This window comes from Mesoplodon mirus (genome assembly GCF_964341445.2).
Source record: "Mesoplodon mirus genome assembly, chromosome: 3".
Classification (NCBI taxonomy): domain Eukaryota; kingdom Metazoa; phylum Chordata; class Mammalia; order Artiodactyla; family Ziphiidae; genus Mesoplodon; species Mesoplodon mirus.
The window spans coordinates 56,816,787-56,844,299 of record NC_138978.1 but is presented as its reverse complement, the minus strand read 5'-3'; the positions used below and the strand labels follow the sequence as shown (position 1 = coordinate 56,844,299).

Genomic DNA, 27,513 nt, shown 5'->3' with positions numbered 1-27,513 from the left:
GGTAGCACAGCCCTATGGGTTAGGGATTACCAAGGCACAGAGAGATTAAGTAACTTGTTTAAGTATACATAGCTTGTATACAGCAGAGCTGTGATTCAAACTTAGGCATTCTGGCACTAAGGACCTTCCTCTCTAACTTCTAGAAAGCTGAAATCACTGAAACTTTTTCTTCCAAAAAAATTATGTAAAATAATAAATAAGAAACAAAGGAAAGCAAAACAACAAAAAAGAGATAGAAAAAAGAAAGAGAAAAGAAACAATGGAAGTTTCCAGAGTATGCCATAGAATCATTCTTAGCATTGAATGTTACTTATGTTGAAGATTAGAAGACATTTCTTCTGCAAGTTAAAACTACAATGAGGTATTGCCTTGCACCAGTCAGAATGGCCATCATTAAATAGCCTACAAATAATAATTGCTGGAAAGTATGTGGAGAAAAGGAAACCCTTCTACACTGTTGGTGGGAATGTAAATTGGTGTAGCCACTATGGAGTATAGTATGGAGGTTCCTTAAAAAGCTAAAAATAGAGCTACCATATGATCCATCAATCCCACTCCAGGGCATATATCCAGAGAAAACTCTTAATTCAGAAAGTTACACGGGGCTTCCCTGGTGGCGCAGTGGTTGAGAGTCCGCCTGCCAATGCAGGGGACATGGGTTTGTGCCCCGGTCCGGGAAGATCCCACATGCCGCAGAGCGGCTGGGCCCATGAGCCATGGCCACTGAGCCTGCACGTCCGGAGCCTGTGCTCCGCAATGGGAGAGGCCACAACAGTGAGAGGCCTGCATACAGCAGAAAAAAAAAAAAGTTACATGCACCCCGGTGTTATAGCAGCACTATTTACAATAGCCGAGACATGGAAGCAGCTTAAATATCAATCGAGAGATGAATGGATAAAGAAGATGTGGAATACATATACATTGGAATACTATTCAGCCATAAAAAGGAATGAAATAGTGCCATTTACAGCAACATAGATGCACCTAGAGATTATCCTACTACGTGAAGTAAGTTAGAAAGAGAAAAGTCAAATACCATATGATATCACTTATATGTGTAATCCAAAATATGATACAAATGAACTTGTTTACAAAACAGAAACAGATTCAGACATAGAAAACAAACTTACGGTTACCAAAGGGGAAAGGGGGTGGGAGAAGGATAAATTAGGACTTTGGGATTAGCATATACAAACTACTGTATATAAAATAAACAACAAGGCCACACTGTATAGCACAGGGAACTATATTCAATATCCTATAATAAACCATAATGGAAAAGAATATGAAAAAGAATATATATATATAACTGAATCACTTTGCTGTAACCAGAAACTAACACAACATTGTAAATCAACTATACTTCAGTAAAAGAGTTTAAAAAAGACGTTTCGTCTAGAGATTTGCTAATCTACAAAAAAAATAAATCAGGGACCATATGTAAGTGGTAGGCAACTTATTTTTTTCCCCCTAGAGAATAAACACCAAATTGTAATTCATGTGCTTTTAATATAAGATCAAATGACTTTTTTAAAATAGTCTTACATGTATGTTCAGATTTCTTAAACATGAAATAGTTTGACTTGGCTCTGTTATTTACCAACTGTAAAACCTTGTCATTAATTTCCCTGAATTAAAAATTTTTAGTACCGTTAACACATTGTTGTGATAAGTATCCATATCTAAAAGTATTTGGTAAATTGAAACCACTTTAAATTTTACCTAACATTTTATTCTTAATATCTAGTCATCAATATTTAATGTACACCCACCATATGCCATGAGATGCTAGGTGCTAAAGATTCTACATGCAGTCAAGGTTTCTAACCTCTCAGAGCTAACAGCTGGGGGGACATGGAATGGCAGAATTGTTAAGTCTTGGAAAGATTTAATTTAAAATAATTTTAAAGGATGAAACTTTTTCTGTTGACATACCCATAATTTTTTTTCTCACTGATAGCCAGGATAATGTCATGAAGCTGATACAGAGATTGAGTTGTATTGTGTTTGATATTTCTCTAGCACATACAAAATATTGTAGGGAACTTTTTCAAAATATTTGATAAGTTAAAAGTATTTTATCTATCTGTTAAATTACATGGTATGTTGACAAAAATAGCCCTAATGTTTAGAATCTCTGTAACTGTTCATTACATCCGTAAGAAATTAAACGAATGGCTTATTTCTTTTTTCAGGTAAAGAGCATGGTGCACCATTTATACTTTAATGATAAACTTGATGCACCAAGGAAAAGTCGTTTTCCAGAACGTTTCATGGATGACATTGCTGCTCTTGTCAGCACAATTGCTAGTGATATAGTTTCACGATTTCAGAAGGTAACGGTAACTTATTTTTTTAAACTAAATCTGTGTTTCAAGCATACGTTAAACTATATTTGTTTTTCTTTTAATTGTTTCCCAGGACACAGAAATGGTTGAGAGACTCAACACAAGCCTTGCATTCTTTCTCAATGATCTGTTGTCTGTTATGGACAGAGGATTTGTCTTTAGCCTTGTAAAGACCTGCTATAAACAGGTAATGTATAATTAGTAATAGTTAGTAATCAAATAATTTAAATGCTGCGTTTGCTCTTTTAAGGCTGGAGCTAAGAGATTTTTCAAGAACACATTTATATAGTGATGTTTTTAAAAAGTGGCATATTTTTATTAGTAAGGGAAAGATAAATTACAGTTATTAGGACACAGGAATGGGGCAAGTTGCTGTCAGTACAGCTGGCTTTTCATTGAGTTATTCTGGCCCACTTATGACTCTTAGATTCTCATTCAGAAGCATACCATCAAGTCAGGAGTCTAAATGTAAAGCAGCCCCAAGATGCCATGCAAGAGTAGCAATTTTACTGAATGAACAGCTAACCCAACTTTTTCTGTCTTAAGTGATTTTTAAAGCAGTTGCATTTTGCTGCGTATTCCTCATGATGAAGCCCTAGACATAGTAGCGTTTAGAAGCATGAGTAGATGTTTACCCAAGTCACAGATATTATTATCTAGCTTTTTCTAAACTAAAAGTATCCTAGAAGTTTTCTACAAACAGCTGGTTTTGTTTTAAATTTTTTATCAAATGATTAATGAAACCTGGCTTTTAGAAAACATTAGTTATTCATCCTGATAGACCATTTGGGTAGTGAGCTGTATAATCATCCTAGAATTACCTTTTAAGGGAGCTTTAAAAATGTACAGATCTCTGTGTCCCATCCCAGCATTTCTGAGGAGTTTGAACCCTGGTGGTGGGGGTGGGAGTGTGGGAAACAGTGCTTATAAAGTACTCCCTGCTGGTCCACAGATTAGTTTTAGGGAACTACTGGTTAAAAATGCTATTTGGCAGTCTAATACTTAGAATTTTGAAGCTCTGTTCTATTGGATGCCAATATTGTATGTTTCTTTTAATAGAGAAGTTAAAACTATGCGTGGGCACTGATCTATTTGCAAGTATTTGCAACACTATGTATTATTTTTACTTTTTCCCTGAAATTTCATGTATTATTGCTCCCCAAACCTGTCCTGTCTTTATTCTTCAAGCATTGGCCTCCTACATTTGCCAAACATTAAACTAGACTTTAGGGATGCTAAAACTATTCAAATAAGGCAGTCTATATATGTCTCCTCAAGTAGCTAATGGGTGTAGTTGGGAAAATAGATAACTATAAATATAGGTTAACACAAGGTGCTGTAAAAAGAATGGATAATTTATTGTAGAAAGTTGTTTTGGTGGTATACTTTTTCTTCATAAAGTATATCTTTGAGAAGTGGAAATATTAGTGCTATATTGGAAATATAAGAATGTGGCTTTAAGAATGCACCTAGTCAGTGGATTTATACAGTAAATGTTGTAGTTCCAAATTTTTTATTTTAGGAGTAACTTTGGAAAAAGCCAATACTGTTATTTAAACCACAAAATTCAAAACTGCTCACTGAGTACTGTTCTTTAATTCTTTTTTTTTTTTGGTTGAATTTGTTTTTTTAATTTTAATTTTTTTTTTACATCTTTATTGGAGTGTAATTGCTTTACAATGGTGTGTTAGTTTCTGCTTTATAACAAAATGAATCAGTTATACATATACATATGTTCCCATATCTCTTCCCTCTTGCGTCTCCCTCCCTCCCACCCTCCCTATCCCACCCCTCTAGGTGGTCACAAAGCACCGAGTTGATCTCCCTGTGCTATGCGGCTGCTTCCCACTAGCTATCTATTTTACATTTGGTAGTGTATATATGTCCATGCCACTCTCTCACTTTGTCACAGCTTACCCTTCCCCCTCCCCATATCCTCAAGTCCATTCTCTAGTAGGTCTGTGTCTTTATTCCTGTCTTACCCCTACGTTCTTCATGACATTTTTTTTCTTAGATTCCATATATATGTGTTAGCATACGGTATTTGTGTTTCTCTTTCTGACTTACTTCACTTGGTATGACAGACTCTAGGCCCAGCCACCTCACTACAAATAACTCAATTTCGTTGCTTTTTATGGCTGAGTAATATTCCATTGTGTATATGTGCCACATCTTGTTTATCCATTCATCCGATGATGGACACCTAGGTTGCTTCCATCTCCTGGCTATTGTAAATATAGCTGCAGTGAACATTTTGGTACATGACTCTTTTTGAATTATGTTTTTCTCAGGGTATATGCCCAGTAGTGGGATTGCTGGGTCATATGGTAGTTCTATTTGTAGTGTTTTTTTTTGTTTGTTTGTTTTTCTCTTTCTCCCTTGAGGTACGTGGGCCTCTCACTGCTGTGGCGTCTCCCGTTGCGGAGCACAGGCTCCGCGGCCATGGCTCACGGGCCCAGCCGCTCCGCGGCATGTGGGATCCTCCCAGACCGGGGCACGAGCCCGTGTCCCCTGCATCGGCAGGCGGACTCTCAACCACTGCGCCACCAGGGAAGCCCCTATTTGTAGTTTTTTAAGGAATCTCCATACTGTTCTCCATATTGGCTGTGCCAATTCACATTCCCACCAGCAGTGCAAGAGTGTTCCCTTTTCTCCACACCCTCTCCAGCATTTATTGTTTCTAGATTTTTTGATGATGGCCATTCTGACTGGTGTGAGATGATTTCTCATTGTAGTTTTGATTTGCATTTCTCTAATGATTAATGATGTTGAGCATTCTTTCATGTGTTTGTTGGCACTCTGTATATCTTCTTTGGAGAAATGTCTGTTTAGGTCTTCTGCCCATTTTTGGATTGGGTTGTTTGGTTTTTTTGTTATTGAGCTGCATGAGCTGCTTGTAAATTTTGGAGATTAATTCTTTGTCAGTTGCTTCATTGCAAATATTTTCTCCCATTCTGAGGGTTGTCTTTTGGTCTTGTTTATGGTTTCCTTTGCTGTGCAAAAGCTTTGAAGTTTCATTAGGTTCCATTTGTTTATTTTTGTTTTTATTTCCATTTCTCTAAGAAGTGGGTCAAAAAGGATCTTGCTGTGATTTGTGTCATAGAGTGTTCTGCCTATGTTTTCCTCTAAGAGTTTGATGGTGTCTGGCCTTACATTTAGGTCTTTAATCCATTTTGAGCTTATTTTTGTGTATGGTGTTAGGGAGTGTTCTAATCTCATACTTTTACATGTCCCTGTCCAGTTTTCCCAGCACCACTTATTGAAGAGGCTGTCCTTTCTCCACTGTACATTCCTGCTTCCTTTATCAAAGATAAGGTGACCATATGTATGTGGATTTCTCTCTGGGCTTTCTATCCTGTTCCATTGATCTATCTTTCTGTTTTGTGCCAGTACCATACTGTCTTGATTACTGTAGCTTTGTAATATAGTCTGAAGTCAGGGAGCCTGATTCCTTCAGCTCCGATTTTCGTTCTCAAGATTGCTTTGGCTATTTGGGGTCTTTTGTGTTTCCATACAAATTGTGAAATTTTTTGTTCTAGTTCTGTGAAAAATGCCAGTGGTAGTTTGATAGGGATTGCATTGAATCTGTAGATTGCTTTGGGTAGTAGAGTCATTTTCACAATGTTGATTCTTCCAATCCAAGAAAATGGTATATCTATCCATCTATTTGTATCATCTTTAATTTCTTTCATCAGTGTCTTACAATTTTCTGCATACAGGTCTTTTGTCTCCTTAGGTAGGTTTATTCCTAGATATTTTATTCTTTTTGTTGCAATGGTAAATGGGAGTGTTTTCTTGATTTCACTTTCAGATTTTTCATCATTAATGTATAGGAATGCAAGAGATTTCTGTGCATTAATTTTGTATCCTGCTACTTTAGCAAATTCATTGATTAGTTCTTGTAGTTTTCTGGTAGCATCTTTAGGATTCTCTATGTATAGTATCATGTCATCTGCAAACAGTAACAGCTTTAGTTCTTCTTTTCCGATTTGGATTCCTTTTATTTCCTTTTCTTCTCTGATTGCTGTGGCTGAAACTTCCAAAACTATGTTGAATAATAGTGGTGAGAGTGGGCAACCTTGTCTTGTTCCTGATCTTAGTGGAAATGCTTTCATTTTTTCACCATTGAGGATGATGTTGGCTGTGGGTTTGTCATATATGGCCTTTATTATGTTGAGGAAAGTTCCCTCTATGCCTGCTTTCTGCAGGGTTTTTATCATAAATGGGTGTTGAATTTTGTCAAAACCTTTCTCTGCATCTATTGAGATGGCCATATGGTTTTTCTCCTTCAATTTGTTAATATGGTGTATCACATTGATTGATTTGTGTGTATTGAAGAATCCTTGCATTCCTGGAATAAACCCCACTTGATCATGGTGTATGATCCTCTTAATGTGCTGTTGGATTCTGTTTGCTAGTATTTTGTTGAAGATTTTTGCATTTATGTTCATCAGTGATATTGACCTGTAGTTTTTTTTCTTTGTGACTTCTTTGTCTGGTTTTGGTATCAGGGTGATGGTGGCCTCGTAGAATGAGTTTGGGAGTGCTCCTACCTCTGCTATATTTTGGAAGAGTTTGAGAAGGATAGGTGAAGGATAGGTGTTAGCTCTTCTCTAAATGTTCGATAGAATTCACCTGTGAAGCCATCTGATTCTGGGCTTTTGTTTGTTGGAAGATTTTTTATCACAGTTTCAATTTCAGTGCTTGTGATTGGTCTGTTCATATTATCTATTTCTTCCTGATTCAGTCTTGGCAGGTTGTGCATTTCTAAGAATTTGTCCATTTCTTCCAGGTTGTCCGTTTTATTGGCATAGAGTTGCTTGTAGTAATCTCTCATGATCTTTTGTATTTCTGCAGTGTCAGTTGTTACTTCTCCTTTTTCATTTCTAATTCTATTGATTTGAGTCTTCTCCCTTTTTTTCTTGATGAGTCTGGTTAGTGGTTTATCAATTTTGTTTATCTTCTCAAAGAACCAGCTTTTAGTTTTATTGATCTTTGCTATCGTTTCCTTCATTTCTTTTTCATTTATTTCTAATCTGATCTTTATGATTTCTTTCTTTCTGCTAACTTTGGGGTTTTTTTGTTCTTCTTTCTCTCATTGCTTTAGGTGCAAGATTAGGTTGTTTATTCGAGATGTTTCCTGTTTCTTAAGGTAGGATTGTATTGCTATAAGCTTCCCTCTTAGAACTGCTTTTGCTGCATCCCATAGGTTTTGGGTCGTCGTGTCTCCACTGTCATTTGTTTCTAGGTATTTTTTGATTTCCTCTTTGATTTCTTCAGTGATCACTTCGTTATTAAGTAGTGTATTGTTTAGCCTAAATGTGTTTGTATTTTTTACAGCTCTTTTCCTGTAATTGATATCTAGTCTCATAGCGTTGTGGTCAGAAAAAATACTTGATACAATTTCAATTTTCTTAAATTTACTAAGGCTTGATTTGTGACCCAAGATATGATCTATCCTGGAGAATGTTCCATGAGCACTTGAGAAGAATGTGTATTCTGTTGTTTTTGGATGGAATGTCCTGTAAATATCAATTAAGTCCATCTTGTTTAATGTATCATTTAAAGCTCGTGTTTCCTTATTTATTTTCATTTTGGATGATCTGTCCATTGGTGAAAGTGGGGTGTTAAAGTCCCCTGCTATGAATGTGTTACTGTTGAATTCCCCTTGTATGTATTTGCCTGTTAGTATTTGCCTTATGTATTGAGTTGCTCCTATGTTAGGTGCATAAATATTTACAAGTGTTATATCTTCTTCTTGGACTGAACCCTTGATCATTATGTAGTGTCCTTTTTTGTCTCTTGTAATAGTCTTTATTTTAAAGTCTATTTTGTCTGATATGAGAATTGCTACTCCAGCTTTCTTTTTGTTTCCATTTGCATGGAATATCTTTTTCCATCCCCTCACTTTCAGTCTGTATATGTCTCTAGGTCTGAAGTGGGTCTCTTGTAGACAGCATATATATGAGTCTTGTTTTTGTATCCATTTAGCCAGTCTGTGTCTTTTGGTGGGAGCATTTAATCCATTTATATTTAAGGTAATTTCAATATTTATGTTCCCATTCCCATTTTCTTAATTGTTTTGGGTTTGTTATTGTAGGTCTTTTCCTTCTCTTGTGTTTCTTGCCTAGAGAAGATCGTTTAGCATTTGTTGTAAATCTGGTTTGGTGGTGCTGAACTCTCTCAGCTTTTGCTTATCTGTAAAGGTTTTAATTTCTCCATCAAATCTGAATGAGATCCTTGCTGGGTAGAGTAATCTTGGTTGTAGGCTTTTCTCCTTCATCACTTTAAATATGTCCTGCCAGTCCCTTCTGGCTTGCAGAGTTTCTGCTGAAAGATCAGCTGTTAACCTGATGGGTATTCCCTTGTGTGTTATTTGGTGTTTTTCCCTTGCTGCTTTTAATATGTTTTCTTTGTATTTAATTTTTGATAGTTTGATTAATATGTGTCTTGGCATGTTTCTCCTTGGATTTATCCTGTATGGGACTCTCTGTGCTTCCTGGACTTGATTAACTATTTCCTTTCCCATATTAGGGAAGTTTTCAACTATAATCTCTTCAAATATTTTCTCAGTCCCTTTCTTTTTCTCTTCTTCTTCTGGAACCCCTATAATTTGAATGTTGGTGCATTTAATGTTGTCCCAGAGGTCTCTGAGACTGTCCTCAGTTCTTTTCATTCTTTTTTCTTTTTTCTGCTCTGCAGTAGTTATTTCCACTATTTTATCTTCCAGGTCATTTATCCCTTCTTCTGCCTCAGTTATTCTGCTATTGATCCCTTCTAGAGTATTTTAAATTTCAATTATTGTGTTGTTCATCGTTGCTTGTTTCATCTTTAGTTCTTCTAGGTCCTTGTTAAATGTTTCTTGCATTTTCTCTATTCTATTTCCAAGATTTTGGATCATCTTTACTATCATTATTCTGAATTCTTTTTCAGGTAGACTGCCTATTTCCTCTTCATTTGTTAGGTCTGGTGGGGTTTTATCTTGCTTCTTCATCTGCTGTGTGTTTTTCTGTCTTCTCATTTTGCTTATCTTAGTGTGTTTGGGGTCTCCTTTTTGTAGGCCGCAGGTTCGTAGTTCCCGTTGTTTTTGGTGTCTGTCCCCAGTGGCTGAGGTTGTTTCAGTGGGTTGTGTAGGCTTCCTGTTGGAGGGGACTGGTGCCTGTATTCTGGTGGATGAGGCTGGATCTTGTCTCTCTGGTGAGCAGGTCCACATCTGGTGGTGTGTTTTGGGGTGTCTGTGGACTTATTATGATTTTAGGCAGCCTCTCTGCTAATGGGTGGGGTTGTGTTCCTGTCTTGCTAGTTGTTTGGCATAGGGTGTCCAGCACTGTAGCTTGCTGGTCGTTGAGTGAAGCTGGGTGTTGGTGTTGAGATGGAGATCTCTGGGAGATTTTCGCCATTTGATATTACTTGGAGCTGGGAGGTCTCTTGTGGACCAGTGTCCTGAAGTTTGCTCTCCCATCTCAGAGGCACAGCACTGACTCCTGGCTGCCGCACCAAGAGGCTTTCATCCACACGGCTCAGAATAAAAGGGAGAAAAAGTAGAAAGAAAAGAAGAAAAGAAAGAAAGAAAGAAAAAAAGAAAGGAAGGAAGGGAGGGAGGAAAGAAAGGAGGAAAGGAGGAAGGGCGGAAGGAAGAAAAAAAGAGGATAAGAGAAAATAAAGTAAGATAAAATAAAATAATTAAAATAAAAAATAATTATTAAGAAAAAATTCTTTAAGTAAAAAAAAAAACAACAACAAAAATGGATGGATAGAACCCTAGGACAGATGGTGAAAGCAAAGCTATACAGACAAAATCTCACACAGAAGCATACACATACACAGTCACAAAAAGAGGAAAAGGGGAAAAAATAAATCTTGCTCTCAAAGTCCACCTCCTCAATTTGGGATGATTCATTGTCTATTCAGGTATTCCACAGATGCAGGACACATCCAGTTGATTGTGGAGGTTTAGTCTGCTGCTCCTGAGGCTGCTGGGAGAGATTTCCCTTTGTCTTCTTTGTTTGCACAGCTCCCGGGGCTCAGCTTTGGATTTGGCCCCGCCTCTGCGTGTAGGTCGCCGGAGCGCGTCTGTTCTTTGCTCAGACAGGATGGGGTTAAAGGAGCCGCTGATTCGGGAGCTCTGACTCACTCAGGCCGGGGGGAGGGAGGGGAACCATGCAGGGCGAGCCTTCGGCGGCAGAGGCCGGTGTGACGTTGCACCAGCCTGAGGTGCGCCGTGCATTCTCCCGGGGAAGTTGTCCCTGGATTCCGGGACCCTGGCAGTGGCGGGCTGCACAGGCTCCCCAGAAGGGAGGTGTGGATAGTGACCTGTGCTCGCACACAGGCTTCTTGGTGGCGGCAGCAGCAGCCTTAACGTCTCATGCGTGTCTCTGGGGTCTGCGCTTTTAGCCGCGGCTTGCGCCCGTCTCTGGAGCTCCTTTAAGCAGTGCTCTTAATCCCCTCTCCTCGCGCACCAGGAAACAAAGAGGGAAGAAAAAGTCTCTTGCCTCTTTGGCAGGTCCAGACTTTTCCCCCGGACTCCCTCCCAGCTAGGCTTGGTGCACTAACCTCTTCAGGCTGTGTTCACGCCACCAGTCCTCTCCCTGGGCTCTGACCGAAGCCAGAGCCTCAGCTCCCAGCCCCGCCCGCCCCGGCGGGTGAGCAGACAAGCCTCTTGGGCTGGTGAGTGCTGGTCGGCACCGATCCTCTGTGCAGGAATCTCTCCGCTTTGCTCTCCGCACCCCTGTCACTGTGCCCTCCTCCGCGTCCTCGAAGCTCCCCACCTCCGCCACCCGCAGTCTCTGCCCGGGAAGGGGCTTCCTAGTGTGTGGAAACCTTTCCTCCTTCACGGCTCTCTCCCACTGGTGCAGGTTCCGTCCCTATTCTTTTGTCTCTGTTTATTCTTTTTTCTTTTCCCCTACCCAGGTACGTGGGGAGTTTCTTGCGTTTTGGGAGGTCTGAGGTCTTCTGCCAGCGTTCAGTAGGTGTTCTGTAGGAGTTGTTCCACATGTAGATGTATTTCTGATGTATCTGTGGGGAGGAAGGTGATCTCCGCGTCTTACTCTTCTGCCATCTTCCCCCTCTGTCTCAGCGCCTTATTTTAAAGGTAGTAATGTTTTTCCCCAAAGCAGTTATTCTGTCGAATACAAGGGTTTCTCACACTCAACAATGACTTAGACTAAGAGGAAAAAGCTATTTCCTCCTTCTTAGCCATCTCCCTTTAATTTAGAAATCTCTTTAATTCTTTAATCCATCATTCTGGTATTGGTAGTAGAGAAATGATATGTTCAATTGGTGTTTTCTTATTTATGCATCGCTTACAAGGTATCTTCAAAGCTTTATTCATTACCAACTCCAAGTGTCTTGGTGTCCCTGAGGCTGGATTTTCTGCGCATCATCTGCAGCCATGAGCACTATGTTACCTTAAACTTACCCTGCAGCCTGCTAACTCCACCTGCGTCACCATCACCTTCTGTTTCTTCTGCAACATCTCAGGTATGCAAAATGTATGAAAACAAAATTTTTTAAGTCCACACTTGTGGAAAAAGCATTCTATTTCCATTCATGGAAAACATGAAAAGTAACACTGTTGAATAATAGCTGTGTGATAGGCTCCATACTAAGTGCTTTGTAAGTATTAAATGGTTAAGTGCTTTATAAGTATTAATCATTTACTCCTTACAGGAACTCTAGGAGGTAAGTTCTATTATTATCCCCATTTTACAGGTGAAAAAAATTGAAACACAGAAAGGTCAGTAACTTACCCAGGGTCACATAGTAAAAACTGGCAGAGCTAGGCTTTGAACCATGGCACGTGTTGGCATATTCTAGGCCCCAAGTTCTAACCACTTTGTCGCACCCCTCTTACCGATTCAGGCACAAGGGAGTGAATTCAGCTACATAAACTCACTTGATGTTTTCACAAATTGGGTTTTTTTGAGGCAGACACAGACTGAGTTTGGGGGACAAGGTATTAGATATTAATACCTGTGAAAGGAAGGGGAATGAAGCATAATTTAGCAGAGAAAGAAGTCAAACTGCAGTGCAGTCTGACAAAGCCCTACCTGCCTCTCTTGTATCCAGAGAACCCAAAGGAAACTAGATGGGTGTTTATGGGTTTTCACAGGGTGCCTAGTAGTTGCTCTAAATATGACAAAGGGTTATCGTAGCAATTATTATGTGTCCTGTCAAACAGATTGAAATGAAGCGATTTTGTGGTTTTCGTATCAGAGAAGCCTGGATGTTCCCTCCTAGTGAAACATCTTTTTGCTATATAATTCCTAAGGCAAACAAGCTACTTCCTTAAGCTCTTAATGTCTAAAGTCAAAGTTGATATGAACTCTTTATAAGTTTATTTTTGAGATATTTAATTCCTGAAAGTAATTCCCTACACTAGATCAATCTCAGATGTTTGATAAAGAAAATTTTAAACTTTACTTAGAAAGATTAGAAAACATCAGAGAACACCCCCAGCTTTTCATTTTACCTTTGCAAAAATTCTTAAGGATTAGCCTGTTTCCATATACTTTTACCTGGCTAGGACACACTTCTTCCAATAACAAATGAGGCTAGTCTTTTGCTCCCTTCCCCCATCCTCTGTCAAAGATGTGGCTGCACAGTCAAGTACAAATTAATCAAAGGTACAGTTCCTAAAACCTTTAATGAAACACATTTGTTTACACCTGACTCCCTGTTGAACATCTCATTCAGCCAAGAAATTAACAGAATTTCTTGCATTATCTCGTTCCCTACTTTCTCATCTAACTGCAGAATTTTCAGATTCTAATAGATGACAGAGATATCACTCTTTGGGAAGTGGGGGCAAGGATAGTTTTATATGCTTATTAGGAAGATGACTTCTCCATAGAGAAATCTGAAGTCTGTTCTAAGAAACCTCTCATGGGCAGTCTTGAATATGGATGAAGGGTGATGAGATTGAGGACATTCTTGCCTTAAGCTGTATCTGGGGGGAATGCTATTTTACAGTATTAAAAAACTCTTAAAAACTCAGTGAGCAGACAAAAAAAGACAGTCATTTTCTGGAGATAGTGTTTTCCCTGAAAAACAACTTCATAATATTTGAAATTTCTCTGGAAACCGATAGATAGCCTTGACTATGAATATTCCTCTTGTACTCAGCAGTGAGTACATAATGTATCATATGGATTTAATTCCTTTTTTCCCTTCAGAGTATGATATTGAAACATTAAGTGGCTAAAAGTATAAAGGAAAAAGCAGATGAAAAAATTTTAATATGAGAAAAAGGAAATTGAAAATAATTTAAAATGTTGTTTCATCATAGTTTCCTATACCAAAAGTAAGAGCAGTTACTTTCTCCAATGTTAATAATAGTAATGTAAAGGTAAACTTAAAAAGTTTATCTCACTTTCAGATAATGCTCACATCTCATTTGTTGTAGTGCTCTGTCTATAGAATGTTTTGTTGCATAGCTGTTATAGTTTTGTTCTACCTCACTCACAAACAGAGTTCTGGATTTTCCACCACTGTGCAAGACCAGAAGATTGCAAATATGTTTGAATTGTCTGTGCCTTTCCGCCAGCAACATTATTTGGCAGGACTTGTGTTAACAGAGCTGGCTGTCATTTTAGACCCTGATGCTGAAGGGTGAGTAGACCAGTTTTTGCCGTGTAGAGTATCAATTTGATTTTGGACAATGGAACAGAAGTATCCACTTAACTTCCTAGGAATCAGAAGAATACTGTTTACCACTCTTCTTCTACGTCTGTGTTCACTAAGTTCCATACTCATGTTATTTCTATATTTCATCAGTTTTAAGAAAGACATTTTTTGTCATCTCTGAATTTGATGTTTGTCTTGAAATCAACATTGTATCATGGTTTAGTTGGTGGCCTTTTTTTCCTTCTTAGTAGTACATAAAATATTTGTGCATATTAGTAAATGGACTTTTAGATTTGCTGATATACAGCAGGCACATTTCAGTTAGGTAGACTAATCTGTTTGATTCCTTGTGAGGAAAATTTATAATTTGCCATCATACTCTGTAGCATGTACTTCAAAATTTGCTCTATAAACAAATGTACTTAGGTTTTAGAAACTTCCAAAATTGTGTATACTTTTAAAGAATTACTGGAAATTGATATAGTAAGAAGAGTATATTGTCTGATGACTTGAATTTATAGAAATAGCTTTTCTATAAATGTGTTGTGATCTAAGATCCCTATAGGGTATTTCTATCTTAACGGCTGTTTTCAAAAATCTGAATGACTGTAACTCATTTGGGTAATAATTGCTTTTTTTTTCCATGATAGTATCATTAGGAGTTTGTAATGCAGTTTAACCTGAAGTAAGCGCTCCAGAGAACAAAAGGAGATACTTTTGAGCAGGTTTTTTAAGAATCCTATGATGTTTTTGTTGAACGAATGAAAAAGGATGCTTGTAAAGTTCTTAGCGATAGGGACATAGTTAATGCTTAGTAAACTGTCAAAGGCTAAAGCTTCTGCAAATGAAAGACATGAGTTTTTTTCATAACAGCAACTTCTCACGTTAGGAATATAGTTTTAAGAAGCAGTTTTTCACACTGTGCTCTGCAGAACTGTAAGGTTCTGAAAAGGTCCTTAATGTGCTTCCATGTAGGATGGGGTTGGGGTGTAGACACTGGAGTATGGAGAGGACAGACTAAGTGGGTGAAACCCTGGGTCTCCCACCCCTGCTTGCCACCACTCTTATATTTTGCGATTGATAAATGAATAGAAAGTCATTGGGGGGAAGGATCCATTGTTTTAAAAAAATCACTCTGAAAACAACTTCTAAACATGCCACCTTTCTTTAATAACTGTTATATCTCAATCATTTGACTCTATATTTCCAGTATTTTTACTTGATACATCAGGATAAGTTTGGTTACCAGAAACAGAAAACCTTTCTTCATACTGGCTGGCTTTATTAAAGGAAGGATATTTATTTTTTCATAATTGGAAGAAAGGTAAGGTTTTTAGCACACTATAATCAGCAGCTCAATAATGTTGTCTGGATTCTGTTCCTTTATATCTCTTACTTCTACTAGAAACCCCTCAGCTTTATCCCGAGGCTAGTGTGCCTCTCATGACTGTAAGATAGTTGCTCTGGCAGTTGAGCTTAGATTATTGCTTGTTCATGTCCAGCGGAGGACAGAGGGAAAAAACCCTCTTTCAAGCATGCAATGCACATCTTTTCTTTGGACTGATTTGGCTCACTTGCCTATCCTGTACTGTTACAGTCACCAGAGCAATGCCAGGTTCCTGGATGGATTAGATCACTTCTACTCAAATGGGGTGCTTAGACTGGTTTGGGTTCATGGGTGGTTTGTTACAAAGCAGAAGGTAAGGACCTCATGCCTAAATGTAAATCAGCTGTCACTAAAAAGTGTTTGGTTCATATAACATATTTTTTTGTAGACCTTCTCAGTTAAGGAAGCAATTAGTTAATTAACATTTATCTCTTCTCACACTGGTAATGAAACAGCTTTACTAACTGTCTGCTTTAAGTAGCAGGGCTAGTCTGATTGGATCTATCTACTTCAGAAACTGGGGGAATGGAGTCATCTTCCCCTGAGTCACAGGGGCAGGAACGTATACCTGAAAAATTTTACATTCTATTAGGAAGGAAGACAGGGGGAGGAGATGTTGTGTAGGTGTTCAGCAGTGTCTGATAAAAAATAGAGAATTCTAACAGTCAACTATTTTTGTGATGAGGTTTCTTTCTCACATGAAGGATCAGTTCTATTAAAATAGATACATTTCTATGGAACAATATAGGACCTATGAAAGACTTCTTTACTTCTTTTTTGTCTCTTCCAGCTGGTCTTCAGAGTTGGTTCTTTGATACTTGGAAAGATTTTCTATCAAGTCTGAAAGCCGTGATAACTGTGTTCACTACTACTTTGTCTATTGAGTTAAAAAAGATAACTGGAAGAGCTTTAAATAGTAATATACAGGATTATAAGCTCTTACTGTTGCTTGTTTCCTCCTTTTCTCACTCTTTCCTGCACCCAGTCCATTAGCAAATGCCTTAATACTATCTCCAAAATATACCCCAAGTTTAGCTACTTCTCTCCGTCTTTACTGCTGCTCCCCTAATCATGCTTCCATTCTTCCCTCCCTAAAATCCTTTTCTACCCAGCAGCCTACATGGTCTTTTAGAAATGAAAACTAAATTACATCACTTCCTTGCTTAAAACTCTTTAATGTGTTTAAAAGCACACTTAACTTTTAAAATAATTAAAAGTGTGTGCTTTTAAAATAGCATTTAAAATAAAATTCAGACTTAATAATGGACCTCAAAGCCCTATATATCTAGCTGTTGTCTACACTGCCACTCTCTTCCCTCCTCACATACTAAAATCTAGCCATCCTGGCCTTCTTTTTGTTTCTCTAATGGGCCCAACCCAGTCCCACCTTAGGGCCTTTGGACTAGGACTTTTCTCTGCCTGAAGCAATGCTGCAATTGCCCTAAGATCTCCACGTAGGCATTTCCTCCTTGTGATTCTTCAGGTCTCCACTCAAAGAGTATCTTCTCAATGAGACTGTCATTGGCCACCCAATCTGAATTATAGCTGTGTTGCCGTTGCCACAATTATTCTTAACCAGATAAGCCTGTTTTATTTTCTACAAGGCACTTACCTGAAATTTGCTTGTTTGTTCATTATCTGTCCCCTTCCCTTAGAATGTGAGCTCATGAGACCAGGCACTTTCTTTCTTATTCACTGCTGTATTCCCACTGCATTAGAATTGTGTCTGGTACAGAGTGGACACTTGATAAGTATATGTTAATTCAGTGAACGAATGATTGACTATGAGAGACTCACATCTCTAAGTTTTAAATTCTTCTTATATTTTTATTTTATTTTATTTTTTTAAAGAAGATGTTGGGGGTAGGAGTTTATCAATTCATCTATCTTTGCTGTGTTGGGTCTTCGCTTCTGCGCGAGGGCTATCTCTAGTTGTGGCAGTGGGGGCCACTCTTCATCGCGGTGCGCGGGCCTCTCACTGTCGCGGCCTCTCTTGTTGCGGATCACAGGCTCCAGACGCTCAGGCTTAGCAGTTATGGCTTGTGGGCCCAGTTGCTCCGTGGCATGTGGGATCCTCCCAGACCAGGGCTTGAACCCGTGTCGCCTGCATTAGCAGGCAGATTCTCAACCACTGCGCCACCAGGGAAGCCCTCTTCTTATATTTACGTAGATAAAATACAACATACATTGGTTAGATAGATCGTTAAGAGGATTGTTTTTCTTTTTATTCCTTCTGCTTGCTAAGTGATCAAAAATAATTCCTTGAGTAGCAATAATATGTTCTAATATTGTTTTAAAAATTTATTTATTTTATTTAATTTTGGCTGTGTTAGGTCTTTGTTGCTGCGTGCAGGCTTTCTCTAGTTGCAGTGAGCGGGGGCTACTCTTAATTGTGGTGCGTGGGCTTCTCATTGCGGTGGTTTCTCTTGTTGCAGAGCACGGGCTCTAGGCGCATGGGCTTCAGTAGTTGTGGCGTGCAGGCTCAGTAGTTATGGCACACGGGCTTAGTTGCTCCACGGCACGTGGGATCTTCCTGGACCAGGGCTCAAACCCGTGTCCCCTGCATTGGCAGGTGGATTCTTAACCACTGTGCCACCAGGGAAGCCCCATATGTTGTAATAATGACCAAAGATTTGCTCTCTAGAAATTTTCATTGCAGTTAGAAAGTTACAACGTTGAAACAGGATACTATGGTTAAATGCAAATTTTGTAGTACAGACCTAGTTTTGAAGAAGATTAGCACCTTTATTATAGCATTTGTAAAACTGAATTATTATTTTTGTATCTGTGTTTCTCTCTTGCTAAAGCAAGCTCTTTAAGAACAGGGACAATGTCTTATCTCCAACATCTAGCATAGGATATGACAGGTCCTGCGTGTGTGTGTGTGTGTGTGTGTGTGTAATGGCTGAAAGTGATTGAGTAATGTAGACACATGAAAAGGCTTCATGAAGACCAGTGGGTAGAGTTTAGATAGGTTGAAGTCTGGCACTGGTAGCTGCTGAGAGATGTTAAATATATACCCAGGTTTGGGAATCATAACTGGTGATACAAGTTGAAAGGGAGAACATAAAAGGCAAATGATCAGAATCTGAGACTTGGGAAGAATGTTGGAGAATATGAGGAATAATGGGAACTCTTTGGAGAAAATACTGAGAAGAAAACATAAAAGATGACAAAGTGTCAAGTAGAGAGCTAGAAAATGAAATCTGAGATATGTCCATTAGATGGAGTTCTTGACAGTATTTAAAAATATACTTTCTGAATAAAAACTGGAAGGAAGAAGAATCTCCAAGTAGATTTCATATATAGCTACATAAAATGGTAGATAAGCTAAAGAGCCCCAGAGGAAGAATACCTGGTTTCCAGTCCTAGCTTTTAAATATGCTGTGTGATCTTAAAAGAGAAAAGCTAATATTTACTGAAAAAGGCAGTGTGCAAGGCACTGTGCTAATAAGCATGTTACATAAATTATGTAATTTAATTTTCACAGCCACCTTATGAGGTTGGTTATTACCTTCATACATAGGTAGGGAAACAGAGGTTAAGTATCTTTGAAAAATCATTTAGCTATTAAATGATGAAAGGGGTACAATACCATGTGGTAAGCATTCAAAAACTTTTAGTTTCAGAGAAAGAGAGTAGATATTAGGAAGTAAATGGAAAAAAACGCTTGATATATACTGCACATTCAGGAAGTTTATTACTAGAGAAATCCTATAAATAAGCCAGAGCAAACTAGTTTCAAGTGAACATGTATTTTCAAGATAGGAAAGAAGGGAAGAACTTAGTGAAGAGGGACATTGAAGCTATTGAAGAAAGAATTTTTCTGAGATGAAAGGAAAGATGATTTGGTAGCTATAAAGATGGAGATGTGTTAAAAGACCTGGGCAGAGCAAATTCAGAACAGCTTTTCTTTCCTAAAAGAAAGTTGGAGGTAAGGTCTTCTATTGAGATTGATGATGAGAGGCTTAAGGAGAGAGAATAAGATCTGAAACAGCTGCCAGGTGCAGCATTAAGGGCAGTTGAAGTTGGATGAATTTTTCTTTAGAATGGTTTTCATAGTCAAAGCAGCTTCAGTCTAAGAAGAGAAGCCAAAAAAGTGTGAAGATGAGAGTGATCCTTGCTAGTGTATTAGCCAGTTGAAACTTGGGATTGGGAGTCTAGAAAGTTGTAAGGGCCCAAATGAGCAAGGAAGTTCAGTTTAAATAGAGATGTCGAAGGCAACCCTAGCCATGGACTACATAACCCATTAGGTAGAGGATTTTTCTTTTAGATAAAGGAAATAAAAGTTTAGTTTGGTTAAATGTGAAAAGATTTTATTTGATGTAATAGAATTTACAACTACTTAAAATTTACTCTTTTTTTTTGCGGTACGCGGGCCTCTCACTGTTGTGGCCTCTCCCATTGCGGAGCACAGGCTCCAGACACGCAGGCTCAGCGGCCATGGCACACGGGCCCAGCTGCTCTGCGGCATGTGGGATCTTCCCAAACTGGGGCACTAACCTGTGTCCCCTGCATCGGCAGGCGGACTCTCAACCACTGCGCCACCAGGGAAGCCCCTACTTTTTTTGCTTTAAAATATAACTGTAACTGGTTTTAAGTTATTTAATATTAAAATGGCCTAAGGAGTTAATGAAAAAATATTCAGATTTACTCTTAAGTGAATTTGTATAGTATTTCCTTTTCCCTCAGTTCTTATTTTGTACAGCGAGATATTAATTTTATTTATTGTTTGGACATTGATTAATTTTAAAATGAGAAGTGTTTTTTAGGAATACATGCAAATATGTGGCAAAGTTAAGAAGCTGAATAAAGTGGTTCAGTACCATGACTTACTGTTTGCTCTAAAGATATTAACTAATCTCTGTGACCTTACTGCAGCTGCTTCTTCATCTTCTTTTTAAATAGACTGTTTGGATTGCATAAGAAAGTCATCAATATGGTACACAATTTACTATCCAGTCACGACTCAGACCCACGGTACTCTGACCCCCAGATAAAGGCTCGGGTGGCTATGTTGTATCTACCTCTGATTGGCATTATCATGGAAACTGTTCCTCAGCTGTATGATTTTACAGGTACTTAGTATATTTAAGACAAACTAAAGGCAAATCTCAGTGTTTAAAAGTATTAGAAAATATCTCAAAGGTGATCTTATTTTAGGAAAAGAAATATAAGGAAACTTACACTGACATAGGTACACTGTAAATACATAACATATTTCTGAAAAAGTTTTGACTGTGTGAGAAAATTCACTGCAAGGTTTCTGTAAGCATTTCTTATGACAAATTTTTAAATAATGATTTTATAGCATTTCTATACCTACCTATTAGGAAATAGGGTTTTTTTTGTGTGAGTGTATACTGTTCATCTGAAAAAAACAATATGAGAAAACTTGCCAGATGTCCACCACCCTCAGTCTCAATATTATTCATATACATAAAATTGAATTTAATATTCACCTGAATAACAACAATGATGTTTATTGCTAATACTGGTTTAATAAGTTGAAGTTTTGTTACTTTTTAAAAACTGGAACCCACAAAGTTTTATTCCTCTTGCTTTCCATTTTTAGAATTTACTTAAATTCCTTCATTTGCCTTAGAGAAAACACTGTAGGTTGCATTTGAACTAGCAGTTAACCTGATAAAAGTACTTCCAGTTCAATTTAAAAATTTTTACTGGTATCTAATACGTATTATCAGTAGGTGCTGGTGATACAAAGATAGCAACTCTTTCCCTTTGAGAGACTAATAGTAGAATAGTTTTCCCAGTATTTTGATCACTAAAGCGGGTTTCCTTATCTGAAGGCAGAAATTTATATTATTATATCTTCTTTTACTAGCAAGTTAAAGTTCTCTACAAAACTATAAATATTACTACAGGAATGAGTTAATGTTTAAAATATTTAAATTATTTTTTTATAAGAAGTAAATATAATGATAAGCAGTATATGTTAATAGGTTTTTCTTTAAAGAGTAAAGGAGAATAAGAAAGGGAATTGCTTGCTCAATAGCTGTTAATTAAGCTAAACAGAAGTTTTCTTTATTTATTTTTGGGTGATTTTTTTCCAGAAACTCACAATCAACGAGGAAGACCAATCTGTATAGCCACCGATGATTATGAGAGTGAGAGCGGAAGCATGATAAGCCAGACAGTTGCCATGGCAATTGCAGGAACATCAGTTCCTCAGCTAACAAGGCCCGGCAGTTTCCTCCTCACATCAACGGTAAAAACAACCCTCCTACAGAAGTTTTATCTGGAAAGACAGATATTTCCAAGGATATATCCTTTAATAACTGAGATTATTGTACTAGCTGATGCAGAAGTACTCTGAGTTTTATTTATTTTGTGGAAACATTAAGGTTTTGAGAATATTGCCTATCTTGTACTAAGTTTTTTTTGTTTTGTTTTGTTTTTTTGCGGTACGTGGGCCTCTCACTGTTGTTGCCTCTCTTGTTGCGGAGCACAGGCTCCGGATGCGCAGGCTCAGTGGCCATGGCTCACGGGCCCAGCCGCTCCGCGGCACGTGGGATCCTCCCGGACCGGGGCACGAACCCACGTCCCGTGCATCGGCAGGCGGACTCTCAACCGCTGTGCCACCAGGGAAGCCCCTAAGTTGTTTTTAAAATTATTAATTACCTCAAGCTTTTCGGTATAAAGCTCTATATTCTGTCATTTAGAATTTTGAAGGTTGCCTTACTTATAGCCTATTTTCTTCATTTTTAAATCCCATTTTATTCTTTGTCAGCCCTAAGAAATAGTCTCAGTTATTTAGCAGTTGAGAATATTTATTTTTAATCTGTGAAGATTTATACTTTTTCATATTTAAATAAATTGATATTCATTCAGCCCTGTAATTTTCCCCTCTTAAAGAGGGAAGAACAGGGAGGCAGGGAGTAAACAAAGTTAATAAAACAAGATCGACTTCTAAAAGTTTTAGATGACTTTCAGAAAATTGCAATCGTATTTATGGAAGCTAGCTTACTAGGCAACTTTTTTAAAAGTTTTATTGAGATAATTTACATATCAAAAGATTCACTCATTTTAAGTGTACAATTTCATGGTTTTTAGTATCTTTACAGAGTTATGCAGCCATCACCACAAACTAATTTTAGAACATTTCCATCACCCCCAAAAGAACCCTGAAGCCTATTAGCAGTCACCCTCTATTTCCACACAGCACCAACCCTAGGCAGCAACTAACCTACTTTCTTTCTGTATAGGTTTGCCTGTTCTGGACATTTCATATAAATGGAATTATACACTGTGATCTTTTATGTCTGGCTTCTTTCACTAAGCATAATGTTTTTGAGGTTCATTCATGTTGTGACATGTATCAGTACTTCTTTTTTTAATGCCAAATAGTATTCCTAAATATTGATAGACCAGATTTTTATCCATTTATGAGTTGATGAACAGTTGAATCGTTTCCACTTTTTGGCTGTTAGGAATAATGCTGCTATGAACATTTGTGTACATGTCTTTGTGTCCACATATGTTTTCATTCCTTTTGGGTAGATACCTAGGAATGGATTTGCTGGGTCATATTGTATCTCTATCTTTGACATTTTGAGAAACTTGTAAACTTTTTCAAAGTGGCTGCTCCATTTTAAATTCTCACCAGCAATGAATAAAGTTTCCTGTTTCTCTAAATCCTCATCAACACTATTATCTCTTTTTTATTATATATACTTCATACCTTAGTGTGTATGAAGTGGTATCTCATTGTCGTTTTGATTTGCATTTCCCTAAAGTCTACTGATACTGAGAGTATCTTTTCATTTGCTTATTGGCACATCTTTTTGTATATCTTATTTAGAGAAAAAGTCCATTCAAATCCTTTAATGTTTTAAAATTGTGTTATTCATCTTCATTGTTATTGAGTTGAAAGAGTTTTTTATATATTCTGGATATAAATTCCTTATCAGATATGTGATTTGCAGATATTTTCTCCTGTGAATTATCTTTCCCCTTTTTATTTCCTTAAATATTTATTTATTTATTTATTTATTTATTTATTTATTTATTTATTTATTTAATTTGTGTCGGGTCTTAGTTGCAGCATATGGGATCTTTCATTGCGGCACATGGGCTTCCAGAGCGCGTGGGCTCTGTAGTTGTGGTGCATGGGTTCCAGAGCACGTGGGGTCTGTAGTTGTGGCACACGGGCTTAGTTGCCCCACGGCATGTGGGATCTTAGTTCCCCGACGAGGGATCAAAACCGCATCCCCCTACGTTGGAAGGCAGATTCTTAACCACTGGACCACCAGGGAAGTCCCTCTTTTCACTTTCTTGATGGTGTCATTTGAAGTGCAAAAGTTTTTAATTTTGATGAATTCCAGTTTTTCAGTGTTTTCTTTTACTTGCTTTTGCTATTGTAGATACAAAATAATATATAAAGTACATGTATAGTTAAAACGTAATAATAGAAGAAACAGCAGTGTACCTACCACTCAGCTTCAGAAATAGAACATTGCAATTTCCTTGGAAGTTCCCAGTTTGCCATCAGTTCAATCCCTTTCTCCCCTCAAAATGACCACTATTCTCAGTTTTGTTGACCTTGGTTTTCATTTTTTAAAACCTTGCTTATGTGAAATACACCACAGATGAAAAAGTACATGAAACATAAATGTAAATGTTTACAAAAGATTTTAAAATGAATATCTTTGTAACCACAATTCAGGACAAAATATAGAACATTGACCGCCTTCCAGAAATCCTTGGCCTGCTGTTTTCTACCACAGCTATCCACCAAGCCACCCACTATCCTAACTAACGAAGTAATTGCATAATTTTGTTAATAGTTTCACCATCTAAGTTTGCATCCCTAAATACTATAGTTTAGTTTTACATTATGTCTTTAATATTTCTCCATGTTGTAAAAAATAGCTGTAATTCACTGATTTTTCATTTTAGCATGATATTCCATTGTCTGACTATAGATCAATTTATTTACCCATTCTATTGATAGATGCATAAATGGTTTCTGATCTTTGGTTACAAATAACAGTCTTATAGATTCTTCTGTATATTTCCTGTCTGCATGTACACACTTTTATTTAGGGTATTTCTTAGGAGTGGAATTTGCTGGGTCATATATGTGTACCCTCTTCTATACTAGATATGCCATGATGTTTTCCAAAAGGTTTGTCTTAATTTTTATTTGCACCTGCCGTATGAGAGTTTCTGTTCCTTCATATGTTCATTCATCTGCACTTAGAATATTCAAACATTTAAATTTTTGTCAATTTGGTAATATATCATTATATCTCATTTTAGCATTCATTTTCCTGATGTCTTATGAGGGTGTGCACTTTTTCATATAAATGGCTATTTGGATTTTTTCTTTTGAAGTATCTAGAGTTTTTTTGCCCATTTTCCATTGGATCGTCTGCCTTTGCTTGTAATTTATAGTAGTTTATATGTCTGGATCAAGCCCATTGTCAATTATAAGTGGTTCAAAGATTTTTTTCTTTTTTTGTGGCTTGCTTTTTCATACACTTAATTGTGAATTTGGTGATAAGTGTCTTATTTTAAAGTAAGATTGTATTGAATCTATGGATCAGTTTTTGGGAAAATTAATATTTTTACATGCTTGAATCCCCAAATCCTTGAATATGTTAGATCTCCCCACTATTTAGGCTTTCTTTAATGTCTACACATACATAAACTTTTATAGCTTTCACCAGAGGCCCAGAACATCTTTTGTAGGTGTATTGTTGGTCATTGATATTTTAAAAATATTTTAGTAATATTATAAAATTATATAATATGATAATGTATAATACACATAAATTATATATATGTAACATTATATTCTTATAGTCTCATAAATGTCATCTTTTTCAAAAATTGTTTCCTAATTGTTGATTGCTATTGTTTTTTTGGCCGTGCCACGTGGCTATGGGATCTCAGTTCCCTGACCAGGGATTGAACCTGGGCCACGGCAGTGAAAGTGCCAAATCCTAACTATTAGACTACCAGGGAACTTCCTAATTGTTGATTGCTTTTATGTGGGCATAGAATTGATTTTGAACAATAATGTTTATTTCCAGCAGAATTGCTAAACTAATAACAGAGGTGTAGATTTTTTTTTTCTGCATACACAATCATATCATCTGGCAGTTTCATTTCTTCCTTTCTCTTTTTTTTCCATAACTTATTTACTGGCTAGAACCTTGAGTACAATGTTAAATAGAAGTAGTGATAGTTGGCATCATTAAAGGGGAACCTTGCAACATTTCATTCTTAAGCATAGGTGCTAAAGGTTTTGGTTTGGGGGTTTGGTTTTTTTTAAGATACCCTCTGTTATATTATGGAAGTCCCCTTCTGTTCCTAGTTTGCTAAGAGTTTTATTTTTGTAATTATGAATAGTTGTTGAATTTTATCATGCTTTTTTGCACCATTGAGACTGTCATTTTATTCTGCTTTGTAATCTTTTACTGTGACCCCTTTCAGTTGATTTTCTAGTGTTAAACCTACCTTGAATTCCTGAATTAAACCCAACTTTTTCATGATTGTATATTAATAGATTTGGTTTGCTGTATTTTGTTTAAGATTGTATATCCATGTTAGTAAGATTTTTTTTCTTTCTCATAATGTTCTATTCAGATTTTGGAATCAGGGGTAGTTTAGCCAATTAAAATGAGCTAGGGAATTTCCCCTTTTATTCTGTTCCCTGAAAGTACTTGTTTAAAATTGAAATTATTTCTTCCTGGAATATTTGGAGAACTTGTGAGTGAAGCCATCTATACCTGCAGTTTTCTTTTTTAAAACTTTTAAAATTACCTGTATAATTTCTTTAATGATTGTAAGGCTGTTCAAGTTTTCTATTTCTTTTTACACTGGTTTTTATAAATTTTATTCTAGCAGAAATTTATTCAAATTTCTTGGCATACAGAATTGTTTCAAATATCTTCTATGATCTTTTTAATGTCTATAACATCTATAGTAGAAATAAACATTTTTATTTCTGCGACTGGCTTTTTATATCTTTTGTCTTAAATCAGTCTCAACAGAAATTTGTATATTTCTTTAGTTTGTGTAAAGAACCAATTTGGGGTCAGTGTTGATCCTCACTTTTGAATGTTTATCTTTATTATTTACTGTCTTCTACTTTCTTTTGGTTTATATTGATGTTCTTTTTTCTAAATTCTTGAGATGGATGCTTAACTCACTAATTTTCATCCTTTCTTCTCTGATGCATATTTTAATCATAAACATTTTCCTTTAATTATTGTTTTAGTTACATACCACAGTGTATAGGTAACATTTTCATTAGTCATCAAAATATATCTTAAGTTCATTATGGTTTCTTTTTAGACTTTTGGGCTATTAAATTGTTTTTATTTGAGAATTTCCAGTCATACGAAAATTTCTAGTAATCCTTTTGCTTCTGATTTTGGCCTAATTGAATGATCAGAGAACTTACTCTACATAATCTGTTATATTTGTGGGAGTTGGTTTTATGGTCTAGTACGTGGTCAGTTTTTGCAAATATCTCACATATTTGAAAAGAATGCATATTCTTCATTTGTTAGTTATATGTTCTATATTTATTCATTACATGCATTACATCAAATTTGTTAATCCTATTGTTTAAATCTTCTTTCTCTTTACTGAATTCTGTTCACTTTTTCTAATATCCCACTACAACTGTGATGGTGTAATTTCTTCTTGTCATTCTGTCAGATTTTGTTTTATTTCTTTTGAGGCCTTATTATGAAATATCTAATTTTAAATTGTTATATTTTTGATGGATTGTACCTTTTGTCAACATGAACTGTAATGCTTATTTTTTATTTGCCTTAAAGTCAATTTTGTATAATACTGGTATAGCTATGCTAGGTTTCTTTTGCTTAGCATGTATGTGTGTATATGTGTGTGTGTGTGGCATGAGTTTTTCCATCCTTTTACTTTCATTGTTTTTTCTCATGTTTTTTTTTTTTTTTTTTGCGGTATGCGGGCCTCTCACTGTTGTGGCCTCTCCCATTGCGGAGCACAGGCTCTGGACGCGCAGGCTCAACGGCCATGGCTCACAGGCCCAGCCGCTCTGCGGCATGTGGGATCTTCCCGGACCAGGGCACGAACCCGTGTCCCCTGCATCGGCAGGCGGACTCTCAACCACTGCGCCACCAGGGAAGCCCTTTT

At 37.1% G+C, this 27,513-nt stretch overlaps 1 protein-coding gene across 5 annotated transcripts in view; it reads left to right on the top strand.

Annotated features, from left to right (window-relative positions):
* DOCK7 (dedicator of cytokinesis 7) overlaps positions 1-27,513 on the top strand; it is a 200,107-nt gene that overhangs the window by 124,515 nt on the left and 48,079 nt on the right. For all 5 annotated transcript variants that reach the window (XM_082616171.1, XM_082616170.1, XM_082616172.1 and 2 more), the window contains 6 exons: positions 2,196-2,336; positions 2,422-2,535; positions 11,658-11,828; positions 13,819-13,958; positions 20,269-20,438; positions 21,435-21,589. In XM_082616171.1, coding sequence (XP_082472297.1) covers positions 2,196-2,336; positions 2,422-2,535; positions 11,658-11,828; positions 13,819-13,958; positions 20,269-20,438; positions 21,435-21,589 — 891 coding nt within the window. The remainder of the gene's footprint in view (positions 1-2,195; positions 2,337-2,421; positions 2,536-11,657; positions 11,829-13,818; positions 13,959-20,268; positions 20,439-21,434; positions 21,590-27,513) is intronic.